Source organism: Microtus pennsylvanicus, chromosome 7 (genome assembly GCF_037038515.1).
Source record: "Microtus pennsylvanicus isolate mMicPen1 chromosome 7, mMicPen1.hap1, whole genome shotgun sequence".
NCBI classification, from domain to species: Eukaryota; Metazoa; Chordata; class Mammalia; order Rodentia; family Cricetidae; genus Microtus; species Microtus pennsylvanicus.
The window spans coordinates 78,020,669-78,047,861 of NC_134585.1; the positions used below are offsets into that span (position 1 = coordinate 78,020,669).

Genomic DNA, 27,193 nt, shown 5'->3' on the forward strand with positions numbered 1-27,193 from the left:
ACATTTTAAGTGCACCTCTGCCACAAACTGAAAATCCACTCACAATTGAGTTACAGGATTTCTACAAAGACTCTCTCAAGCATTATATTGATAATTAATTCTATCAATAAACATGGCATGTGTAAACTTACTCTTGTAACCTCAACACCCTTCTCATTGTTCTATGGAAATTTTACAATGATACCAAATAATTATACTCAATTGTACAAAGATCATATGTTCTTAGGCTTTGACATCTTTATTATTTTGAAGAATATTTAATTATGAAAGTAAGACAGTTTCAAGCATATCAATAAGATTCTGCCCTGAAAGGAGAGAGTAAAGAAGGAGGTCAGCATGCAAACACTCTTCACATCATGGAACAATCAGAATTCTTCTTTTTCATCTTAATAGTCCTTATTTCTTCCTCATGCTTTTTGTTCTGTTTCCTGAGTTTTTCATTAAAACTTTCTTCTTGTTCCTAAAAAGAGAAACTGGAAACTGAAACCTGCACAGGGTAATATCATCCCAGTAAGAATATCTGTCATCCAGGGAAAAGGGACATCAGTGAGGATGCAAGGGATATGAGACCGCATAACCTGTTGGTTGGAATGTAATTTAAATTATTGTACCTCCACCGAAGTTAAACTGAAGGAGGAGAGAATGTCCATCATATTCAACTCTGTAACTTCTGCATATATATCCAAAAGAATCACAGTCAACATACTACAAAGAAAGTGTATCCTCATGATTATTATGCACTGCCCCCAAAGCTAAATTATACAACCAGATTGGATGTTCTTTAATAGATGAAAAAATTATATATATCTATATCTATATATCAATATATATATCTTTTTCAGTTTTAAATGAGAGTTAAATTATAGTATTTTCATGTAAGTGAATAGAAATGACATAAGTCAAACTAAAGAAATTTGTTTTGTTTCATGTGGAATCCAGAGAGGGGAGATAAGAACACATAATTAAAGGGTAAAATCTAGGGGAAAAACGAGGGTCATTAAAGATCAGCAGAATGCCATCAAATCTGGTCATATGCAATTATGAAAATTAATTATGAAAATGCTGTAATGAAACCTGTAAGTTGTACTGTTAATATAAGTAATTAGCCAAGACTAAGATAACTGCATTTTTTCAATAATGGCCAAGAAAGTACCCTTTAAAACTTTTAAATGTATCTTTTAGTGTTGTGTCTGTTTTATGTGTAGGGTGTGTGTGCACACTCATGAGTGTGAATGTGTGTGTTTGTGAGTGTGTGTGTTTGAGAGGGGGAGAAGGAAAAGGAGATGAAGAGGAGTGGGAGAGATAGAAAGGAAGGGAGAGAGAGAAAAAGTAAGAGAAAAAAGCAGAGGAAGAGAGAAAGAGAGAGAGAGAGAGAGAGAGAGAGAGAGAGAGAGAGAGAGAGAGAGAGAGAGAGAGAATGTGTGGCTCTCACAGGGTTAGAGGATAACCATTGTGTAGTTTCTCACTTTCCACCCTTTTGAGACGTGATCCCTCTGTTGTTTTTCTTCTGTATTTCCAGGCTTGGCCTGTGAATTTTAAAGATTCTCTTGTTTGTGCTTTTTATCTCCCCGTAAAAGTGTTGGGAACATAGGAATTTGTGGTATTGCACCCTGCTTATACACAGGTTCTGGGGGTTCAAATTCAGCTCCTTATATTGGAACAGCAACCACTTTAATGCTCTGATCCATCTCTCGAGCCCACGTTTTCATTTCTTCAGTGTGGTACCTCATAGCTTTAGCAGTCTTTCTTCTTTATCATCTGAAATGTTTTATCTACTCTCCTTATCAAAGTATTGCTCTGCTACTGTCTATCCATTTCCTCCTCATCACACTGCTTTACTATATATCCATTTCCTCATCACACTGCTTTACTATATATCCATTTCCTCATCATCATACTGCTTTACTATATATCCATTTCCTCCTCATCATACTGCTTTACTATATATCCATTTCCTCATCATCACACTGCTTTACTATATATCCATTTCCTCATCACACTGCTTTACTATATATCCATTTCCTCATCACACTGCTTTACTATATATCCATTTCCTCATCACACTGCTTTACTATATATCCATTTCCTCCTCATCACACTGCTTTACTATATATCCATTTCCTCCTCATCACACTGCTTTACTATATATCCATTTCCTCCTCATCATACTGCTTTACTATATATCCATTTCCTCATCATCACACTGCTTTACTATATATCCATTTCCTTATCATCACACTGCTTTACTATATATCCATTTCCTCCTCATCATACTGCTTTACTATATATCCATTTCATCATCACACTGCTTTACTATATATCCATTTCCTCCTCATCACACTGCTTTACTATATATCCATTTCCTTATCATCACACTGCTTTACTATATATCCATTTCCTCATCATCATACTGCTTTACTATATATCCATTTCCTCCTCATCATACTGCTTTACTATATATCCATTTCCTCATCACACTGCTTTACTATATATCCATTTCCTCCTCATCACACTGCTTTACTATATATCCATTTCCTCATCACACTGCTTTACTATATATCCATTTCATCATCACACTGCTTTACTATATATCCATTTCCTCATCACACTGCTTTACTATATATCCATTTCCTCATCACACTGCTTTACTATATATCCATTTCCTCATCATCACACTGCTTTACTATATATCCATTTCCTCCTCATCATACTGCTTTACTATATATCCATTTCATCATCACACTGCTTTACTATATATCCATTTCCTCCTCATCACACTGCTTTACTATATATCCATTTCCTCCTCATCATACTGCTTTACTATATATCCATTTCCTCATCACACTGCTTTACTATATATCCATTTCCTCATCACACTGCTTTACTATATATCCATTTCCTCCTCATCACACTGCTTTACTATATATCCATTTCCTCCTCATCACACTGCTTTACTATATATCCATTTCCTCCTCATCATACTGCTTTACTATATATCCATTTCCTCATCATCACACTGCTTTACTATATATCCATTTCATCATCACACTGCTTTACTATATATCCATTTCCTCCTCATCACACTGCTTTACTATATATCCATTTCCTCATCATCATACTGCTTTACTATATATCCATTTCCTCATCACACTGCTTTACTATATATCCATTTCCTCATCACACTGCTTTACTATATATCCATTTCCTCATCATCACACTGCTTTACTATATATCCATTTCCTCATCATCACACTGCTTTACTATATATCCATTTCCTCATCACACTGCTTTACTATATATCCATTTCCTCATCACACTGCTTTACTATATATCCATTTCCTCCTCATCACACTGCTTTACTATATATCCATTTCCTCATCATCATACTGCTTTACTATATATCCATTTCCTTATCATCACACTGCTTTACTATATATCCATTTCCTCATCACACTGCTTTACTATATATCCATTTCCTCCTCATCACACTGCTTTACTATATATCCATTTCCTCCTCATCATACTGCTTTACTATATATCCATTTCCTCCTCATCATACTGCTTTACTATATATCCATTTCCTCCTCATCATACTGCTTTACTATATATCCATTTCCTCATCATCACACTGCTTTACTATATATCCATTTCCTCATCACACTGCTTTACTATATATCCATTTCCTCCTCATCATACTGCTTTACTATATATCCATTTCCTCCTCATCACACTGCTTTACTATATATCCATTTCCTCATCACACTGCTTTACTATATATCCATTTCATCATCACACTGCTTTACTATATATCCATTTCCTCATCACACTGCTTTACTATATATCCATTTCCTCATCATCATACTGCTTTACTATATATCCATTTCCTCATCACACTGCTTTACTATATATCCATTTCCTCCTCATCACACTGCTTTACTATATATCCATTTCCTCCTCATCATACTGCTTTACTATATATCCATTTCCTCATCACACTGCTTTACTATATATCCATTTCCTCCTCATCACACTGCTTTACTATATATCCATTTCCTCCTCATCATACTGCTTTACTATATATCCATTTCCTCCTCATCATACTGCTTTACTATATATCCATTTCCTTATCATCACACTGCTTTACTATATATCCATTTCCTCCTCATCATACTGCTTTACTATATATCCATTTCCTTATCATCACACTGCTTTACTATATATCCATTTCATCATCACACTGCTTTACTATATATCCATTTCCTCCTCATCATACTGCTTTACTATATATCCATTTCCTCCTCATCACACTGCTTTACTATATATCCATTTCCTCATCATCCATATTACTCTGCTACTGTGTATTGCTGTTACTGTGTATTCAACCTCTTACTCCATATTTAAAATTTGATCTTTAAAACTTTGTTTTCAAAGTTTCTAACAACGTACATCTCCTATATGTAAATAAGATAATAAACAAGCCTTTAGAACAGTGATGTGTGGTTTCCAGATTAAGGAAAGAAACATGATTGTGAAATCTTATATAGACCTGTAAGATTTTGTTGGAAGCACAAAGAATAAAGTAATGAGGTGTTCTGGGAGTGCATTTGTGCATACTGTGACTCAGAGCCAAGGCCAGGAAAACAGGGAAGTGCCTATAATCAGTGCTACTAAGGCCATAGGTAGTTGAAATTGCTTTTTAGGGTGCTTTCCTATAGAGATGACAAAAACAAAACCACCATGGACCCTACTAGGTAAGAGGATCATGCAAGATGTTCACCCAGGAATTGTATGTCAGAACACTTTCTAACTTTGAGGATTGACAATTTTTCAGTAGAAAAATGACGTCAGTGCCAGTAGAGTGGTACAAGGCTGTAATGTCAGATTTGGGATGTTAAGGGGTAAAGATCTCAAGTGTCAGTCTAGCCTGAGCTACACAGAGAGACACTATGTAGAACAAGCAATGGGATAAAAAAAAATAATAGATGAGCACTGTGCTCTTAAGGAAGCAATACTTATTGTGGCTAAAGTACTTTTTGTAGAAATTTTAATTATTTGCTTATATATTTTGAGAGGTACAATGATTCCTGAGTCATGGAGCATAATCTTTTTGTAATTAGCCTTTGGAGCTGCTACCCAATGAATCTAGGCTAATTCAGACACAAAGGTGAAGGTGTCTACACAGAAAAAATCCTTCACCTAATCATGTGTACTAACCATCAATCAATGACTTTTATCACTGGTCATTGAGTGGGAAAATTATGATGTCACAAGGAATTACCTGCAGCTTATTAGTCAAGATCTCCTCTTGCTCTTTCATTAGCCTCTCTGTATCTGCTTCCATCTTCTCAGTCAACTGTTTCAAATAATCTTCGAAAGCTTTTTCTTTCTGTCCCATAATCTTCAGATTCACCTCATTCATTTCCTTCAACATTTTTATTGTGTTCTCTGAGGACTGAGCTTGTGCAGATTCCACTGAAAATAAAAACAAAACAGAAAAATATATGTAGGATCAGTGTGTAGCTCCCCCCTCCCTCCGATGTGTTTTCATGTTGACTCTTTATGTGGGAAATTTCTAGGGCTGGTATTTCTTCTGGAATGACCATAGCTCCTCTGATACATTTTCTTAAGCCAGGTGTGATTTTCAAGGGTGAAGACACATCTTTGCTCAGTTTGCTATCGTCTGAAAACATGATGTAACTGAGCCAGCATCAAGGAGAAGGCACTGGTTACCCTTGGACTTCATTGGCAGGGAACCTGGATGCTCTACACACTTGTTTTTGACTGGGACAAGCCTCATCTTGAATAGCCACCATGGAGCTGCTACCCACTGAATCTAGGCTAATTCAGGTGACAAAGCATTCAAAGGGCAATTTAATAAAACCCATTGTTTTACACAACTAATGTAAAATAAAGTTTAAAATTCAAAAAGAAACATTTTCTTTTAAATGTGGTGGAGTGTCATTTACTGAACCCTAATACTTAGTAGGGCCAATAAAGTTCCTTTATTTACTTTGCATCTAATTTTGTCTATGTTCATGTCATTCCTACTGGATTCAACAGTGTGAGTAAAATCTTAAATCAGAACAGGGGTCTAGAAGTAGTCTGTGGATGAGGAAAACTAATCTAACTTAATTAGACCACACAATAGCTCCCTATTTAAAATATTTCTTATTATAAAATTTATATTTTGTCTAAAGGAAACATAATGACTTGATATATAGTATGCACTTAAGCATCCTTAAAACCTTTAGCAATAAAATGAAGAGGAAAATCAACAGCTTTAGTAATGAGCATCAAAGAAATCGCCTTAGTAACAACCCTTGTCTTCATACACCATATTCATTTTTTCAATGTTTATGGACCAGAGTGTATACAAGCATGATACGTTCATTTTCAAAGCTATTGATTCCTGTGAGGGAGTTGATCATTGCACGTGAGCCCTGGTGACAGTATGGGACAAGGAAATATCAATTGCACAAGAGCAGATTCTAATACTTTTTAGGAGTATTTCTCTGTTTTTTGCCTCTATATTCTGAATCTCCTTCTGATGTTTTCTTCTCTCTTCAGAGATTTCTTCCTTGAGATGCAGCTCTCGTTCCTAGGGAGGAAGAGAATGGTTAGAGAAGCACAAAATAAAATGACCTCACAGAAACTGTTTCACAAAGTTGTCTATAACTTTCTCTTCTGCTTCTCAAATTAACATCCTAATCAGATTTGAAACTCTCTTTTAAGCTAGCCTCCTATTTTATCTTGTCTCGGGGCATGTTACTTTCTCTTGAGGTTTCTGTCTTTGGAATTATTTTTCAAGTACTTCTTCATGGTTAATTATCAGAAGAGGCTCTTTCATGGAGGCCCTGAAGTATTGCTGCTGTTGAGTTCTCCTTAGGGATCCTTGACTCAATAGGGAACACAATTGTGTATGATTATCATGCTCCCTTCTCCTTCCAACTCCCCCTTCTAGGTCATGAAATCCTGATGAAATTATTGATAATAAGGAAATAAAATTAAAGAGACTAGGACTACAGTTGCCCAGAGTGCCATTCTGGGCCACCATAAAGAACTTTAGATTTAGAGGAATCCCAGAAAGCAGATAGAGTAAAATAATGAAGAGAGCATTTCCTCCATGTGTTTCAACAAAGACAAAATCATTATGGATTCCACTAGGCAAAAAATATGTGCTAGGTGTTTCCCCATTATATTTGGCACAGCACTTTCTTATTTCACCTACAACCATAATTTTTCTGTAAGAAAAGGTAAGCTATTCTGTATCATTTGATGTGAGTATAATATACAATGCATTATCGGCTTTTTGTACAGGGCTTGGTGATCACCTGCTGCTATTTCATGAGTGAAAGAATAATGCAAGCTCCAGGGAGCACAGTCTACCAGTAAGAGGCCTTTAGCGATTGCAGATTTTCTATGATACAGATACAAAGGATATAAAACTGTAGTGGAGTGTTTGCCTACAATCGTCCTTCACCTAGACCAACTGCACTAACCTCTAATCAGCATCTTTTATTCCTGCCAGTGGGTGAGAATGTTGGGATGACACAACAGAATACCTGGAGCATACGAGTCATCATTTTCTCTTGCTCTGCCACTTGCTGAGCTCTGTCTTTGTCCATCTTTTCTATCAACTGTCGCACATATTCCTGGTGATTCCTGTCTTTATTTTCCATCAGCTGATCATATTTTCTTTGCATTTCTTCCATTATTTTTACTTTAGTCTTTGAAGATTCAGCTTCCATGTGATCAACTGTGATGGATAAGAAAGGAAAAAACTGTAGGATTGCCAGGATGCCTCCTTCTGCCAACACCGGTTTGGTAGTTTACAATTGGGTACATGGAGTTCTGTGGTACCAGTATTTCCCTTAGAGAGACCAGGGTGCCTCTAACAAAGCCCATCATTTGAGCTATTGGTTTGGGGAGTGGAAATCTATCCTTGTTTTATTTGTTCCAAGCAGACCTATATCTGAAGATATCTACTAACTCCAAACAGGCTTATAGAGAGTTGATTTAATATTGTCCTCTGTCTCTCTCTCTCTCTCTCTCTCTCTCTCTCTCTCTCTCTCTCTCTCTCTCTCTCTCTCTCTCTCTCTCTGTGTGTGTGTGTGTGTGTTTCTATGGCTCTCCCTGAATTCAATATCTAAGTGTTAACAGTTTTCACCACTTGTATATAAGCCACACACTGAAAGCATTGTGATCTGGCACTGATGGCTAAAAAGTACTTCCCTTTAATTTAAAAAGAACTATTATTTTACTTTGTGCCTATGGATATCTTCGCCTGAATATTTTTCTGCGCATGTGCATCCTTTGTGCCTACAGAGGCCAGAAGAAAAACTGGATCCCCTAGAATGAGGATTACAGATCAGTATGAGTTAGCATGTGGGACTGGAAATTGAACCAGTACTCTAGAAAAACAACCAGGGTTATTAACTAGTGAGTCATTTTTCCAGCCCCAGAGCTTTCTGTTATATATAACCATGTATCATCTGTGGCTTGTCAGGAGGAATACTCAATAATACCTAAAGTGTTCTCTATTCAGCGCATAAAAGGGAGCGAGAGCACAGAGGTGAAGAGTCTAAGTTCTTATTCAGATAGAGAAGAAAAAACTGTCACAAGTTTCCTGGCAGCCATCTCTTTCCTGTCATGTCCCTTAGTTACATAATTCATGGCATCTCTAACAAAAATGGTGGATAATTCAAACATAGGGGTCAGTACAGGTTATGCTAATTAGTGCATATAATACAGTTAGAAATGAAATGAAAAACTTAAGGTGGAAAATGGTTTCACAAGTAATTTCATTTTACTGACATAGTTCAGAGATGGTATAAATGCCACAACTTGTGACTTGGCGATGATAAAAATGCCATGAATCATGGCTCAGTGATGTTTTATAAGTGTCAAAATTTCTAATGTAAAGTCATGGGAGTGGTTAGATACCCAAATTCATGATTAACTTGTTCCCTGATCAGATAGTGTTCTAAATAGAAACTCCTGCCCTATGTATTAAATTTTTATTTATTATTATTGCATGTGTGTATGGCTTGTGGAGAGCAGGGGCACACACGTGCCACTGTTCATGGGTGAAGGTAAGAGGACAGCTGTATGGGGTCTGTGTTCTCTTTCCACTTTTACATAGCTCTGGTGGTTGAACTCAGGTCTCCGGGCTTCACAGGAAGCACCTATTAAGTGGTAAGTCCTCTTGCAAATCCTGTTCTATGTACTTTTATATTCTATTTATCATATAAAAGATAATGCTTAGCTAGGTTGTGGTGCACGTCATTAATCCCAACACTCAGGGAGGCAGAGGCAGGCAGATCTCTGTGAGTTCAAAGTCAGCCTACTCTACAAAGATACAGGACAGCCAGAGATACACAGAGAAACCCTTTCTCAAAAAAAGATACTTTTTTCTTTGTATCTCTTCTCCACATTCTTCATCTCTTCTTGAAGCTTTCTGCTCTCTTCTCGGAACCCCTCTTGGAGTAACTGTTTCTGCTCCTAGGAGGCAAAGAGAATAGTTAGCTTTGCATAAATGGAACAAGACAACAAAACCTACCAAATAATTTCCAAATTAGTGCTTTTGAAAAATTCAGTAACTCCTCAAGACTTTGGTATTCAATCTTAAATTTGTTTGTTAGTTTCCATACCCATCCATCTCTTGAGTTCTCAACCCTTATGACAATCCCTGGTACTTTTTCATTTGACCAAATGTAATATATATATATATATATATATATATATATATATATATATATATATATAATATATTCCCTGAATATAATATATATATATATATTCCCTGAAAAAGTTTTTATCTGAAATTCTACCTTCAGATTTGTGGATCGATGAGAATTTTTAGTCATTACACCTAAATCCAGACAACATTTCTATCGACTTGCGATTATATAGTATAGTTTTTGTTTTCACAACACTTACCCTTCTCTATTGACAGTTCCCAGTAATCTGGACTCTACCAACTGTGGACAAACTTATTTTAATTGCTCCTTCCTTTAATACATACAGACATTTCTTTCATTATTATTCACTAAAAATAATGGACTTTAGCACGACCTCCATCCATGAGGATCTTGCAATTATTGCTTCATAATCACTGACAGACAACTCTATACACAGAAAAATAATGGATATTTAAGTCTGTGACTCTCAGAATAAAGGGAAATAAGCTTCCAGATTTCATATGTAGAGTAAGAAATAGTAGTTGTGGACCTGAAGGACTGATATGGTCTCCAGTAATTTCTGAACTGACGTTTAGACACAACTATACTTGGAGGAGTGGCTATGAACAGAAAGGTGTTGGAAGACTGTGTCAATTGGGGATGTGTCTTTCTACTATGGCTGCTTCCAGAGATATACAGATGTAACAGAAACATAAAGTTACTTGCCCAAACCTCACATAGTTGTGTGAGACCTAGCCTACAACATTTACTTAGAACTGCTCACATTACTTTTCCTCAATTGAGAAATCAATCAAAACTGCACATATTGTAGAATTGCTGTATGACAACTCTTTGTTGAACCATACGCACCATCAGCACTCCAGTGCAGTTCCTAATTTGGCCTCTTTTAATTGTTTAATTTAATTTAATGATTTTTAAAACCTTCGTTGTGCGTACTCATTGTATGTGCTACTATGTTACACAAACACACTTTTATACAAATCCATATTGTGTGTTGATCACATTGTTTTTCATGACTTCCCACCTTTCATTTGGACACACCTATCCACCCCATTGTCATTTTTATTCTTCTATATGGTTGTCTTCAGCAATAGAGCCTTGCCATCAGGTTGTGGAGAGTAACCAATATCCTTGGCAAAAGCCTTTGATGTTTGGAGGTTCCCATGGGGCCCCTTGTGCCAATATACATTTGATCTCTCTCATTTTTTAAAATATGAAAACTTAAATGTGTAAACTAGAGCTTTATTATTCCAAATGTTTTTAAATTTTAATTTTGAATGGATTTTAAATCATAAAATACAGCTTGTAAAATGCTTGTACAATGTCTGTCTGTGGATAGCTGTTGTTTTTAGTGATTCAAAAAAATGGTATTCATAGGACTGTTGTTTTTTCTCATGTGAGCAAGTGGCTTTGGACAGCTATCAATGTAGAGTTGTGGGCACATTGAAACTGAAGGGGCTGCTATAGAATATGAACTGGAGAATTCCTTATAACATGTGGTTGTTTAGCCCACTACAGAGTGGTTTCTGTTATAGATTCTGGAGGATAAATATAAGTAAGTACCTGAAGTTTAATAGCTAATGTCCGTTCTTGTTCTGCCTTTAGCTGGATTCTGTCATTCTCTATCTTCTGAGTCAACTGTCTCATATGTTCCTGATAGCTTTTTTCTTTCTGTTCCATCAGCTTCTCATTCTTCTTCTGTGTTTCCTCCAACAGTTTTGCAGCAGCCAGAGCAGATTCAGCTCTCTTACGCTCCACTGAGAAAGAGGGGAAATAACTTTAACGTGGGTCCACAATGAGAAGGCACCAAGGACTGGTGCTCTCTGTGGACTCATAGGTTGAAGTGTGATGATATAGTGAGGCATGACTCTGGCAAGGCAGTTGGACTTAGACAATTGTGAGGATGGGACCCCCATAGGAGCACAGTGCTGTTGTAGGAAGATAAGAAAACCAGAGTTCAGTCTCCCACCCTGCTAGGGTGCAGTGGGATGACATTCAGGATACTGGAGAGAGCACTCTTAATAATCCTATAATCCAGACTCTGAATTATTGGTTTTCAGAACTGTGAGAAATACGTTTATTTTACCTGTGGTACCTGTCTATGGCATTCTGTCACAGTGGTCCTCCCTGGAGGAGAGAATAATACTTCTTTCTTTCTTCCATAGTTTCTGGTTATTACTATTAATTTTTGATTTGTTTTTCTTTTCCCCCTTTTTATTTATTCTATGTGTCTTTTACATCATGTATCTTGATCCCATTCATTTTCCTGTTCCTTCCCATACACCTTCCATCCTTGTATCCCGCCCCCCAAGATAAAACAAAATTTAAGACAAAAAGGAGGGGAAGAAAGAAAAATCAAAATTTTTTTTAAAGCAAAAAAATTAAAAATCTCATCATGGAAGCTACAGTAGGACACACTGAGTCACACAGTAAACCCCATTGTTCTTTATCTTTACTTGCAAGTGTTCAAGAGTCATTGGTCTGGTTCAAGGCAGCTGGTTTCTACTACACTATTGATGCTGGGCTCTCCTTCATGTTCTTGGAATCCTGTTGTCTTGTTTTGTGGAAATCCTGTTGGGTCTGCGGCTCAGGTCCCTTCACATGCTCCAACAGATAGGGTGGATGTTAGAGTGAGCCAAGTCATAACTCTGGTTCTGGGCCTGTTTCATTTTATTTTATGTGTGTGGATGTTTTGTCTACATGCTTATCTTTGCACCATGTGCATGCCTGTTGCCTGTGGAGGCCAGAAGGGGGCACTCTTTGTAATGGAGCTACAGTCAGTTGGGAACCACTACAAGGGTATTGGAAATCAAACTGGGGTCCTCTAGAAGAGCATCCAGGGCTCTTAACCACGGATATATCTCTGTAGCCCCTTATTTTGATCACTATTTGATAAGAAGGCTATCTCAAGGCTATCTTGCTTTTGAGGTACCTGCTACCATAAAACCAGTGACCATGTGCAACATCAGCGACCGTGTGTACCATGGTCAGAAAGGGCTTTGGGGATAAGATTGTCTTCTCACTCTTGTTTCAGTTTAAGAGTTACTATTTTAAGACAGGCAAATAGCTAAACTCTTACAAGATTTTGTAAGTAATTTGGTTTTTGGTTTATGGTTTTTTTGGCTCATTTCTTACCTTCAATCTCCTTTTCCTTTTCAGTCAGACTCTGATCTGTCTGTAAAATGGCATTAGAAACAGCCTCCTTGGATTGTAAGTATGTCTGTAGAACTTCTTCAGCCTTAGAGTCCGGAGAACAGAAGTTAGTGGGAGGAAATCTGTCCATCTGTCTCCCTACTATTCTCAAGAATTGTTCTTCTCAACTAAGATTTCTTATGACAGGAATGAGCAAACCATCCAAGGCAACCACTGGTTGGTCTGGGAGAAAGTGATTCTGTGTAGACTAAGGTGTATGAGCTGGAGTGGATAGTCTTGTGGGCTTACATGGGCAGAACACGCTGAGGAATAAGGCCCTCAAGGAGAAAACAGGTCAGAGGATATAGATATGAAGGTGTAATGGCCAGAATGTAGAGCTGAAAACAAATCATCAATCAGATGAGTAGGTGACATTTTCTGAATGTTCGCATCAAGGAGGCGTGTCTGCAGTGGTAGAGCACACTGATAAATAACTTGGTTACCTGTATGCCCTTCTTTGGTTGTCCATAGTACTCTTTCTTCAGTCTCTGTGTTTCCTGAACGAAGAGGCCATAACCTCCTGGCTTAGAGTAAGTGCCTTGCTTCACACCTTCTTCGAGGGGTTTGAAGATATTCTGAATCAATGCCTGGCAACGGTTTGATGATGCTTCCAGATTGCGTTTACAGAAGTCATCCCACCGTTCTTCTAGCTGAGACTGCAGTGTGAAAATGGGTGTAAAAGTACCAAAGAATATTCACGGGGTTCAGAATTTCTATAAGGGTTTCCCCAAAAGCTTGTTTTCTCCAGATACTTGATGATAACTAAGGAAATCTGTGGCCTTTCTTTGAGTTTGGACCTTCTTATGAATCCCCTCCTTTTTAGAAATGATGATCAGAGGTTTGCGCCAAACCTAATGTGCAAACATTGCTTCTAAACTTGACTGACAGTTGCTATGGGTGGAATGGAGGAAACAAAGCATAAACCCAAGGACACGACTAAAACCAACGTTCATCTCTTTGGGCCAAATGAAAGAAAACTGGTCTAATCAAGTATATACTTTGGTTAAAGCATTGATGATAAATTATATGCACTTAAACTAAAGGTGATTATCATAAAATTATTTTAAACTATGAGTCCATAGTTTTAAAATTTGTTTCTTTTGAGTATTATAATCCTAAAAAGGAAGTTGTCACCATTTTAAAAGATACAAAGTTTATAGTTTCCTTCAAAAATAACACTCATAGCCAGGCGGTGGTGGCGCACACCTTTAATCCCAGCACTCGGGAGGCAGAAGCAGGTGGATCTCTGTGAGTTTGAGGCCAGCCTGGTCTACAAGACCTAGTTCCAGGACAGGCTCTAACAAAACTCTGTCTCAAAAAACAAAACAAACAAACAAACAAAACCCACTCATTTCATTGCCTAATAACTAATTTGCATTACACAACATTAATCCATATAAACATACGAGGAAGTTACCCCCAGTTCCTTTTGAAATGCATGGTCTTCATCTTTAAAGGAAGTCCTGAGGAAGATTTCTATGGCCTCTCTCTCACTGGCCCTGTGCAGGTCCAGCAGCTCCTGGAGGGTCTCTGTGGGCAGCTGCACCCTCTGGTTCATCTGCTGGTCATAGTGGGCAATGGCCCTTTGCACTGCGGCCGAGTTCTCTATTTTTGCCAAGGCCAGGACTGCGTTCTCTATGCAGGGCAGATCTCCACTGCAGATGGAGTCAACATAGGTCAGCACTAGGCTTTCTAGTCCTGTAAATAGAGAGCAAATGATGACATCCACTGAGGTAGAACATTCTGCTCTAAGGAAAAGATAAAGCAGGCCACTGTTCATTGAACATGGATATCTCAGTCCTCCAACATGTTTAGAAGAAGACTTCTCAGAGTGGTTCACAACCTGTGGACTGAGACCCTTCTGGGGTCCCCTAAGACCATTGGAAATATCAGATATATGCTTAAAATTAATAATGGTAGCAAAATTACAGTTACAAAGCAGCAACAATAATAATTGTATGGGTCACCATAACATGAGGAGCACAGCATTAGGAAGGTTGAGAACCACTTGCTAGAATATAGGAAGTCTTTTATATCACTTTGGGAATCGTTAGTTAAGAATGTGTGGAAAAGTAATATTTTTGTCATCCAAAAATGTTCTTCCATGTCAAATTCTACCTCAGTGTTGCTTTATAGAACTTTCTAAGGGGAACCAATTGTTTATTGGCTCTGTTTTTCGTAAGAGTAATCATGAATATAAGGCAAGATAGTCTAATTTTTTCCCTTAATAGTCAATTAATTTCACTTACTTTTTATTTAATTTAAATGACTATGCATGTTGTGGCTGCATACTGAGAAACAAACATTGCAGAAACTTAACTTGCTTAACTTACTTAATCTAGGTTTTCACTACCTATTGCACTTAAAGGTTTAATTAATTAAAATCTAGTAGATCAGTTTAAAGCATCTAGAATTTAACATCCAGAGTCATAGCCCCTACATTTCTGGAAGCTGAATCTGTGAATGTTTCTCTCTCCCTTCATCTTGAAGGGGGTGGAAGACTAGGATGGGGACTCACGTGGGCCATTGACAGGTATGCCTCCCGGAAGAGTTTTGGCTTTGCAATGCTTAAAGATGTACAGACAAAATTCCGCTACTTGCTGCAAAAAATCAGAATCTATTTCATTTTCTTGCAGAGATTCCAGCAGGGAAAGCTTTTTCCACTCAGTGGGTGGATAGAAGATAAAACATTTCTTCTTTGGAAAGAACTTTCGAATACAGAGTCGGGGCAAGTTGTATTTTTCAACCTCTTTGCAGGTACCTGGGGAAATAATGTTTACAAAGAAAAGTGAATAGCTAGGGGAAGAATTAGTTTGTCCTTTAAGAATGTCTTAAAATAAATGTTCTTTCTATGCTATCGTTCCGGATTTTGTGCAGTTTTGTAACATGAGCAGTGGAGTAAGCAAAGAGGTGAATGCAATCTGATAACAGCACTTGGAAAATGGCAGCCAAAGAAACTGCAAGTTAACATAGCTAATATTGCTTCTGTTGATAGATGGTAAATAAGAATTGCTTCTTAGGATCAGCCAGAAGCATAAAGGTGAAAAACTGAATATAAGCATTCCAAAAGGATATAAATTTCTGGCGTTTCTACAGGTATCAATCTCTGTACCTTCCTTGAGCTTCAGCGAATTCTCCAGGTACTCATCTGCTGTGACGCGGACTCCATTTACTTCCAATTTCAAGGTCATATCTCTCAGGCTCCACACAAAGTCAGGAAAGAAGCTCACAAACTCAGCTGAGTCTTCCACCTCGTCCTCCTGGTCAGGTGAGGCCCTTGATCTGATCCGATCTGTCAGCTCGGTCACATAGCTGGGTGGCTAAGGAAAAGTGATGAATGAGCAGGGTCCCCAGTCTTCTTACCTCACATTGGTCACCCATTCCCACGTATGACTTTGCCGTGTTCTGACTCAAGGGTGAACTTATTAGTTGGTATAGGAGGTCTCCCCTTGTGCTGGGGTTATTCTGTCTCCTATCTGTCAACACTGACTTTACAGCATTCCCAGGCTAGGATGCTCTCCATCACAGAAAGGATACTGCAGTTGGTCCATGGCCTGCTGGTTGATGGGTCCCATACTGTTGTACACAAAGGTGCTGCTTAGAAGTATAGCCAAAGCAAAGATCCAGCAGTCATTCTGGTTGTCACCCTGGGAGTCCGAACACACACAGGTCAGGAGTTTTTCTTCTGTCAGTTTTCAGGCAAACAGTGACCAAAGTGTGCTGATTTAATTGGATGTTTAGCAGAGTGGTTAGCAAAACTGATGCTGTCTTACAAACCTACACAAGACAACCCTAAACAAAAGTCTGTTGAATATTTTTGCTAAGTTTTTGGTTTATATTTATTCTTTGAAGACATTCTTTTGATCATTGATAGGCAATTGTTAGACAGTGGATGCTAGCAGATATTCTAAAACTTCAAATACACTGTAGATTTAAGTATTTCACCCATTGGTAATGATAGGATTTATTTTCATGTAATTCATAAAATCTGTGGCTATTATTTTGAAATCTCATTTAATTCTTTCTTCTACTTCTGGAAATAGAAAATAGGGCTTTGCCAAAGCTTGTCAACAATAAGGGACTGAGCTAGGCCATTATACATTATTCTTGAACAATCATTACATACAGGAAAAATTATTTATTTTATTAAATATTCAAAGACATTTCATAAGAGAGGTAGATAACCTATTTATTTTATTCAGTTGATGGATCAGAAAGTTGAGGTTAATGGAAGTTTAAAAATGAAGACTCAGATTTAGGAACAAGGTTTCTGTTTAAACACAGTCATTTGTCTTCAAACCCAAATTTGTAACTGAAGTTCTGATTAGGGTAGGATACAAGACACTGAGTTTATCCTTGGTACCTTCATGAGGTGGGGTACCAGGATTAGGTCACAGCCAGTCAGTTGCTGGGATACTGCAGATTGACCACTCTGCTTTTCTGTGAGTCTATTTATTAGTGTTGGCTAAAGTTAATTACATGAGGTTACAGTAAATTCAAGCCCTTATTTAAAAATTACAAGATATTTAGTCATTAGGGTCTGTACTGCAAATTGAACTCTCAGTCCTTACTTTCTCAACATCGCCCAGGCCCTCGGTGTCAAGCAGTACCAGTGTGTGGTCCTTCTTGTGGGGATGAGGCACACACCACATCCAGATTCCTTTTGTATGAGCCTGCACTGTGGAGCCCAGAGCAAAGCCTGTGACATGTAGAAGAGAGGACTCAGTGAACGGAGAGTTAGCTGCAGTTATTTCAGAAAACTGATGTAAATATGAGGGCAACTCAAGCCAGTAGAGCTCACTGAAACCAAAGCTAGTACTGATCTTGCAACCAGAGAAATAGCAAAAATCATAACGCCAAATACTTTGAAAATATTCAGCTGTTATCATTAAGAAAATAATATTCAACAAACTAGAAGAATTTCTTAATGCAAACATATGAAATGCCATGTATGAAAACACCTGCCAACATTATACTCAACAGTAAAAGCTGAAAAGTTTTTCATGTAAGATCATAAAAGAGAAAAAAAATGTGCCTAGTTTGGACACTGGTGTCCAGTACAGTACTTAAAGTGTTATCCAGAGTAATTAGGGGAAAAAACAGAAATATCTGGTAACCAAACTGGAAAGGATTATATGTTAAAACCTTTCAATTTCCCAGAGAATAATTTTGAATATAATTAATTAATTCAGTATGGCTACAGCACACAAAATTATGTCTGTAATTTCCATAATTAGCTCTTTTTCTACACACTGACAATTAATAAGTATAATAATATATAATAATTATAACTACAATAATAATGTGTGCAAAATTAAGAAATCCCACTTAGAATTCTATCCAAAGAATAAACTACTTGGGAATACACTTCATCTAGAAGGTGACAAATCTACACAGATTTGAAACACACAAGTTGTTTTTAGAAAAAAAATTCAGAAAACACAATTACATGTTCCATGTTTAAAGTTTGGAGGACCGAATACTTTTGAAATATCAATATTACATGAAATGATGAATGTCCATTTTTTTGTGACAAGGAACTTGCTTGGTTAACAAAGTTGTGGTGGAACTAAAGGATTCAAGTGATCTTCCCACATCAGCCTCCTGAGTGCTGGGATTCCTGCTCTGCACCACAGCCCTTACTCCCTTCATATTTTGCTTTAAGGGTCAAATCCATAAAAACAGATTATAGAACAGTGATGGAAACTAGAGGACTGGATCATTTTTTTATAATGGGCACTTAGTTTGTGTTGAGGAAAATATAATATATATACATATAGAAATATATAAATAGATTTATGTGATGATTGCACAATGATGTGAATTTGTTTAATGATATAGAACTGCAGTTAAAAATTATTAGAAGAGTTAATTTTATATTGTTTATTCATGAAAATAATAATTTCTAACTCAATTTGAAATGTTTTTAAAAGTTTAAAGATCAAAGGAAACTCACTATTACTTCATGGGCTTATTAATTTACAAATGATCATCATCATTGTGTGTGTGTCTGTGTATGCATCACGTATGTTTGGGTGCTGTGTCACAGCATGTCTGGTGGTCAAAGGACAGCTTCGTAGATTTAGCTCTGTCCTTCACCTTTCTAGTTATTGGATCCAGATTGTCTTGTGCAGCAAGAGCTTTTACCTGCTGAGCCCTCTTCTTGGCCCAGCCTTTATTATGTTCTACAGATTATTGTTTAATTTAATTATTGTTACTAACGCTTTCTCACTTTCTAGGATAGGAATGGTTTCTGCCTTCAAAATGGAACTGAAGATAGTAAAGCGTGTTATGGAACTGACTGACTTCCTGAAACAGAATGAAGATAAAAAGTCTAACTTTGAGTAGGAGATTAGGTTTCAGAATCCATCTCCTCTACCTTTCCTCCTCACAACAGAGGCTCCAAGTGTGGCTGAATATGGGGACTCTGTAAGACATTGCTGGTGGCACTCACCCGATTTCTTCCCAGCCAGCTTGTTCATCAGGTAAGATTTTCCCGTGCGGTAGAGACCCACAATGGCCACCACCACCACAGGCTGTGTGATGGCCGACAGGATCTCCAGTGCCTTCTGATTTGGTCTCAGCTGTCCTTTTGCATTCTCAATGAGACACACAGGCCCAGGCATGTGGACCTTTAGAAACATGTCCATTGGGGCTCCTTGTCTTCGAGGGAAGAGGAGGAATAAATTAGAAATTCCTTCTTAGAAGGTGGAGTCACCCTCCAACACAGAGTATTGCACAGTATTGTCGAAGCAGTAAGGGAAAATCTGGACACATATCCAAGAAGTTGAATAAAATGAGAGTACTAATGAACTTTCAAAATTCAACTATTAACAAATCAAATCTTAATTTTTAAGTTAACATGGGGGATATTCCTTTTAGATTCTAACTTTAAGTTTTATGGTAGATATTTAATAGGAAACATAATTTATTAAAAACATTCTTATTAATTTTATTTTTAATTATTTAGATTATAATTGAATTATATTTTCATTTCCCTTTCCTCCCTCAAAATCCTTCCATATAACTACCCCACCCACACACTGTCCTTCAAATTCACGGCCTCTCTTTTCACTAGTTATTGTGTGCATATATGTTTATGTGTATGTATGTATGCATTCTTAAATACAACCCGTTCAGTCTATATAATGCTACCTATGTGGCTTTTTTTTCAGGGCTGAAAAATATTTTTAAAATTCTATTTAGAAAATTATCTTTTTAAAAAATAGACTTTCACCAGGGCAACAGAGCGAGAGCCAGGACAGGCTCCAAAGCTACACAGAGAAACCCTGTCTCAAAAAAACCAATAAAAAATGCCTTTCTTGGGGGCTGGTTTGATGGCTCAGCTGGTAAAGGTGCTCAGTGTCCATCAGGACAACCTGAGCTCAGTCCCCAGGATCCATGTGCTGGCAGGAGAACACTGGCTCTCACGAGTTGTCCTCTTGTTTCCAAACATGCTCCATGACATGTTCACACCCCATACACAAAGACACATAAAGTAAATAGATAAATGAAACAATTAAAAATTCTTAAAAACAGCATTTCTCTAAATCTAGCATCAGGTGAACTTATTTTGACCTAGACTACACGTGAACAATTCAATATGTATTTATTAGCCATTACTTCTTTCATTGAGTAAAAACACTCATGAAGACTCCATTTTTCTTATTTTTTCACTGGATAATAATCTACACAGATGTTTAGTATTTTTCCCTCCTTCTAGCTCTTATGAACATTTTAGTAACTTGAACATGTGCAGGGAACCTTCTGTTGCTGCTCCAGGAATGAAATCAGCACAATTTATTTGTGCATATTTTTCAGAAACAGGTCATCCTGGACTAGAAACTCTTCCAAGGACTTGGTGGGTGTGAAGGAGGGTCCCAGAAAAAAGAATATACTTCAGTTAACATTCTACAAAAGCTTGACTAATTGATGGGAATTTCAGTGACTTTCGAGAGCTGGAACGCAGAAGACCCAGAGCCAAATTATCTTTGTTACCTCAGACTCAAGATCACAATTATTGTCCTTCTCTGTGTTTGACCTAAGATCCTCCTATCAGGTATGATCTTTTATGGAAATGTACAAACGGAGCCCTGGCTTCTACCACCCAAAGGGTGAGAATGTAGTCAGAGAGCATTTGAGGACTGTTTCCTTACTGTGCTCTAAGTGACCTACATGTTGCTTCCGGAAATATGTTTGAACACATCTTCATCTATGATTTTTCTTTTGTTCTGTAATAAAACTTTATGCAACTATTACCCTGTTGGAACCTGGTATTTGGGATGACCCGCACCTGTGTCCTTGCAAATTATTAAAATTCAATGCTAACAACTCAACTCTTTCTTTAAATTCATCATGAGAGAATTTTCCTTTTGGATTCCAATTTTAAAATTTATACTAGATATTGAATTGAAGTAGTTAACATCACAATATTTAGTTTCAAAACAATATATTATTCCTTTATCTGTTAAAAGTAAGAGTTGTGGGTCTTTTGTTTTTGTTTTGTGTTTTGGCCAATTAAGATGTTATGTGTCAGAGCAGTGCTCTGAATCTTCACTAGTAAGGTAACCTAAATAGGGAGGGATCCAAGTGCCACATTTAAAACACCAAAGGAAGCTTAGAACAACAGTGACCAGAAGACTAAAAATCATGGAGCAGACCAACAACAGTAAGAAGTATTTCAAAGAAAATGGCTGTTTCCTGTGGCCCATTTTTAGGTTTCCTGGTTTGTTTGTATGTTTTTTTTTCCTGCTTGGTAAAGGAAAGAAAAGAAAATGGAGAGGGGGAAGGAGTAGAGGATGCAGAGGTAAGAGTTAACAACGGAGAGAGAGAATTGATGAATGAAGCTGGTGCCTCGCCAGAAACTCAAGGGAGGGGCTTCTAGGAACAACTTTCTAAAGATCTGAATGGGTGGGGGCAAAGTAAGCCAGCCGAGACACTACCCCTAGTCCTGCACTGCATGGGATTCTTTGGAGGAAGCCTTTTAATGAAATGCAAGTCTGAATCCTGTAAGTGAGAGGTAAGGTATGGGATTTAAGAATGAGTCTGCCCAATGAAAGAGGAAATCCACTTAAAAGCCAAGTTCATTTATGTGGCAGGGAGCATGCTATCTTGCTCTCCTTCTTTCCCTCTGGGTCCCGGAGTTTTCTTTCTGCTTCCACAGTGTCTGTGGCTGTTTGCCTTGCATCATTTATTGTTATATATTATTTAGTTTTTTATTTCTCTTCTTCATGGAAACAATGCATGAAGAGACTTTCAGTTGCAGCAGGGACAAGACAGAGCAAGGAATGTCAATGCCCATGGTCATTTAATTGTGTTCCCACTCAATAGAGACAATGTGAACACAGAGAAGAGCAAGCATCGTAGCATCGTTTCAGCATTTCCAGCTGAATTTGAGCCCAATACTTACATACAGGGACTATTCACCCTGATAACACCCCTCCTAATATAACCCGATCCTGTGCTTAGTTGATGCCCATTCTGACTCTGATGATGTCTCAGTGACCCAAACAAAACCTTCTTGTCTCCTTCTTGACAAAATAGACCCCATGTCTCCAAGTAGAACTCCCCAGAGCTGGGAAGACAAGTGAGCCTCCTTACCTCCTCTTATTGTTCATGGTGATAGACTGGCTTCCCTGCTAGTCTCTAATTTCCTTCTCCAAGGCTGTGAGACTTTCTCTGAATGAGGTTGATCAAATGCACAGCAACATTCTTAATAGATGAGGAGAATATAAGAATGAAAGTGCTTCCTTCACAGCAGTGAATCAACTATCATAAAAGTAGTTTCTGTAGCTGAGCCAGTGGGAGGGTTTGTCAGGACTTCTCAGCCAGGCCTGTCAAACATTTGCTTGGAAGAGACCTTTGTAACCACTTGTGTTTTGACAACTGTCTGTTAGATATGGATTCTTTTTATATAGGCAGGGACTCTGAAGGTTGGGGGCCTGGGTAATCATCTGAGATGAGGAGGCAGGATATTATTTTGTAAATCTAGTTGCCTAAAATAAACCTCCTGGTGTGACTGAATCTTCTTTCAGAACTAGTTAGTGAGGGAAAGGGCATGTCTGCCACCCTGCTAAATACCCGAAACCTTCTACTTCATTCACTCCTTCCAGCCAGCTCAGTCAGCATGGGCTCTGTGTACTGGAAGTTTTTCTAGGCCTGCAATGGTGGATTATTACATGAATATTTTTCTCAATGATGTTTTACAATTTTATTCAAATTTTTATCCTTTCTTAACATTTTATCTTCACTGTTATTGAATCTACTTCAAACTCATTTAGCTTGCTTAATATTTATTCACTTATTTTGCAGAAAGCATTATCCAATATCTTTGCAAAAAATGACAAGTCGTGTTAAAACTGTATTTTCCCAGAAAGGATATAGTCAGTTTCCAATAAGATTTGCTATATCTGTGGTAAGAGTGGAAGAAATCTGGTACTTTAGTTCTGCCTGCATCTTCTCCGTCTCTGCTTCTCTGTCACAGAAACTCTATTTCTGGTGAGTGTGGTTCCAGCATTTGGGAATGGCTAGTGTGTCACAAGGTCTATTCTTTCCTTGTGGTGATGGAAAGTGATGTCATGTATGACTGGTAAAACATAGAGCCTAGTGGAAAGTCATCATAGACCTCTCCAGAATCTCCATGACCTCCTCTCACCTTGGGAACTTCCCTTTCCTTAGGCAATCCTACCATGACGTAACCTGCTGAAACCATGAGACTGCCTGATGTCACACTTCTCTACTTTATGAAGCACCCAATGTCCGATGCTTTGATTTCATAATAGAAAAAGACTAGTACACACAATCAATGATCTGAGGCAACTCTTTCTTCATCTCCCAAGCAATTTTTTTGAGACAGAGTTTCTTTGTGCAGAACTGGATATCCTGATACTAGCTGTAGACCAGGCTGACCTCAAACTCAGAGAGATAAGCTGCCTCAGTTTCCCAGGTGCTGGAATTAAAAGTGTGTGCCACCACCACACAGCAACTTGTACTTTTTGATACTACTCACTTATAAATAGTTTTTGTGTCATTCTCAGATACAACACCACTTTCATCTTAAATTTTTTATTTTTCCTAAGCCTGATATGGGGTTGTCACTTTTGTTGATCTTTTCCAAAACTCAACTCTTAGTTTGTTGACTTTTTTGTTGCTTTATAATGTCTGATCATATATCTTGGCTCCAATCTTTATCATTTACCTTTCACCAGCAAGATCTAGTTTGTAATTTTGTAGTTCCTTGAAGTGTTAATTTTGAAGCTGAACTATTTTGATGCTTTTTTTCTTTTAAAAAGTGTTTTGAGGATCATACAGCAGAGGGTGGGCAGAGTCTAAATAGCAGCTACAGAGGGAAGGGTTCTGAGAGCAAGATGGGATATGAGTTCAGTAACTGGAAGTGTAGCTTTGTGGGAGGATCATGTGTGTAGGGGACCACGGGAGCTGGAGACGCTGGGTTCCATCTCCAAAGGACTCAAGTTGTGTTCTCTGTAAACTGCATTCTTAAGAATCCCAGAACTAAATCAATCAATCAGTCAAGAATCCCAGAGCAAGTCAACTAGTCAAGGACACATATTTCCCTCTTAACTAACACTTGTCAAACTATTATGGTTGTTACTACAGCCAACTTCTCCCTGAGCAAAAATGCAATGAAAGACTAGGAAGACTCACTGATGTACTCACTCATAATTGGTTTCTAGCCATAAATAAGGGACACGGAGCCTACAATTGGTGATCCTAAAGAAGCTAAGTAAGAAGGTGAACCAAAGGAAAAACATATAGTTATCCTCTTAGCTATGAACCTTCATCTGGTGATGGATGGAGATAGAGACAGAGACCCACACTGGAGCACTGGACTGAGCTCCCAAGGTCCCAATGAGGAGCAGAAGGAGGGAGAACAAGAGCAAAGAAGTCGGAACCACGAGGGGTGCACCCACCCACTGAGACAGTGGAGCTGATCTATTGGGAGCTCACCAAGGCCAGCTGGACTGTGACTGAAAAAGCATGGGATAAAACTGGACTCTCTGAACATGGCGAACAATGAGAGCTGATGAGACGCCAAGGACAATGGCAAGGGGTTTTGATCCTACGTAATGTGCCGGCTTTGTGGGAGCCTAGCCAGTTTGGATGTTCACCTTCCTAGATATGGACGGAGGTGGGAGGACCTAGGACTTACCACAGGGCAGGGAACCCTGACAGCTCTTTGGACTGGAGAGGGAGGGGGAAAGGAGTGGGGGGAGGGGGAGAAGGGTGGGAGGAGGGGGAGAAGGGTGGGAGGAGGGGGAGAAGGGTGGGAGGAGGGGGAGGGAAATGGGAGGCTGGGAGGAGGTGGAAACTTGTTTTTTTTCTCATTTTCTCAATAAAAAAAAGATTTTTAAAAAAAAGAAAAAATAAAAAGGCAAAGAGGAACAGTGGGAAAAGAGCATTGTTAGAAATCAGAGGACATACACACACCAGCAGATGCACAAAACACAGAAAATAAGCATACACACACATATGTTCACACATATATACACACACATGCTCACATACACATGCACACACATGAAAACATACATACATACCACATATCCACGGAAAACAAAAAGACTATACAGGAAAGAATAACTCTAGAATAATAGCACTATGGAAGAAATTTCAAGGCAGAAACATCAGAATAACGTCAGATTTACTATTTTCAACAATCTTAGGAGCCAGGAAAGCATGGATTGACATATTACAACTCTTAAAAGAAACCCAAACTGGAATATTCCAAAAAAAATTGTAATAAATTAGATGGCTATATAAGAATATTTTAAGACAAACAAAAGTTAAAACCGTTCATTAATCTAAGTCAGAACTGCAGGAAATTCTTACAGCAATACCCTACAGAGAGGAAGGAGAAAGTTTCATATACCAGTGCACAAAGGCAGTCCATGAAGGCCACCGATGGATAGATGAGAGCGCAAAAGAAGAACCAATCTTGTCCAACACAGCGAACCACCAAGTATTCAGTGCTTCCAGGAGAAAGAAAAAGAACTAACAATTAATCAGCCAACCAGAGCAACAAACCACAAATCATAAACAATAGCAAGCTCTTCTCAGTCATTCTGTAAATGCAAATACCCTTAACTCACCAATTAAAAGACACAGACTACTGGACTGGATCAGGGAACACACATAGCTAAAAAGACACCCATAACCTGAGAGACAAAGGTTAGAAATCAAACTGCTAAACAAACAGAACATGTAAACAAGTTGATGTAGCAATTCGCATACCTTCAAATTAGACTTTAAACCAATCTAATCTGAAGAGGTAACCAGAGCTGACTGCTACTTCTCAGTAGAGGGAACACTTAGTCAAGTGGACATAAGTATTCTAATATGCAACCAATTTTATTCCTTTGATTTCAAATCACAAACACTGGAAGACTGCAGGAGCCCATACACATTAATATGAAAGAACTCAGTATATCTAGAAAAGTTCTTCAAATAAAAACTCAGTAAGCAAACCTCAGAACTAAATTACTGAACAGATTAATTATACTTGAAAGGCATTCAGAAAATTCCACCAGACAGTAAATATACATTCTTCTCAGCAGCACATGGAACATTGTCTACAATTGCCCACCCTGCAAAAGAATAAACCCTAGTAAATAAATAAATAAATAAAATTGGGGGCTAGAAGGGGTGCCACAGCTGGTAAAAGTATTTACTGCTTTTGGGGAAAAAAAAAGGTTCTCCCAGCAAGCAAAAGTAACACGAAACCACCTGCAATGCCAGTTGCATAGGTCCTGCCAAGCTCTTCTGACTTCTGCAGCCACTACATACATATGCAGCCAAAACACTCATGCACACAAAACAAAAAAATAGATTATTTTTTAAAAGCCCACTTTCTGTCTTCTATCAAATCACAGTAGTATCAAACTAGAAATCAGCAGGAATAACCTTTGAAACTACACAGATACTTGGAGATTAAGCAATACACTTTAAAAATGTGTGTGTGTAATTCTTTTAACAATTTTACTCATGCATAAAACATATTTTTATGAAAACTATCCCTCTTTATCCTTTTCCCTTCAAAAAATCTGAAGTGACATTAGTACTGTCTGTATGCATATGGGTGTGGTGTCATCCACTGGATCATAGTCAACCTACTAAGGACCATATCTCTGGGAAATACTGAATCTCAGAAGCCATCAACTGTCAATATTGACTGGAAGGCAAAGCCATTGGGGAACTCGAAAGCTGATTTGTTGCAGTTGGAAGAGAACAGATCTGTTGAGGGTAGAACAGGTGGGGAGGGTCCCAGTGTAAAGTGATTACTT

The 27,193-nt window shown here is 38.0% G+C and overlaps 1 protein-coding gene across 3 annotated transcripts; it reads right to left on the reverse strand.

Annotated features, from left to right (window-relative positions):
• Nucleotides 1-200: 200 nt before the first annotated feature.
• On the reverse strand, nucleotides 201-22,593 carry LOC142854844 (guanylate-binding protein 1-like). Of its 3 annotated transcripts, none has more exons than XM_075981189.1 (15): nucleotides 22,494-22,593; nucleotides 19,348-19,556; nucleotides 17,465-17,592; nucleotides 16,431-16,540; nucleotides 16,006-16,205; nucleotides 15,412-15,654; nucleotides 14,311-14,591; nucleotides 13,337-13,549; nucleotides 12,837-12,939; nucleotides 11,265-11,458; nucleotides 9,408-9,501; nucleotides 7,563-7,756; nucleotides 6,496-6,598; nucleotides 5,279-5,472; nucleotides 201-460 (listed from the first exon to the last, which is right to left on the reverse strand). In XM_075981189.1, the coding sequence occupies exons 1-15, from the start codon at nucleotides 22,508-22,510 to the stop codon at nucleotides 350-352; spliced, it is 2,394 nt and encodes a 797-aa protein (XP_075837304.1). In that variant the 5' UTR covers nucleotides 22,511-22,593; the 3' UTR covers nucleotides 201-349. The 3 variants fall into 3 exon arrangements, with proteins under 3 accessions (XP_075837304.1, XP_075837306.1, XP_075837305.1); XM_075981191.1 differs by lacking the exon at nucleotides 22,494-22,593 and adding an exon at nucleotides 20,131-20,154; XM_075981190.1 differs by lacking the exon at nucleotides 201-460 and adding an exon at nucleotides 585-705.
• Between the last annotated feature and the right edge of the window lie 4,600 nt (nucleotides 22,594-27,193).

Excerpts from the sequence above, each read along its gene's own strand:
- LOC142854844 (XM_075981189.1), bottom strand. Across the intron at positions 16,206-16,430 it reads CAGGCCATGGACCAACTGCA|CTATGTGACCGAGCTGACAG; the intron begins GTATCCTTTCTG and ends TTAGCCACCCAG. Across the intron at positions 11,459-12,836 it reads AAAGGAAAAGGAGATTGAAG|TGGAGCGTAAGAGAGCTGAA; the intron begins GTAAGAAATGAG and ends CCTCTTTCTCAG.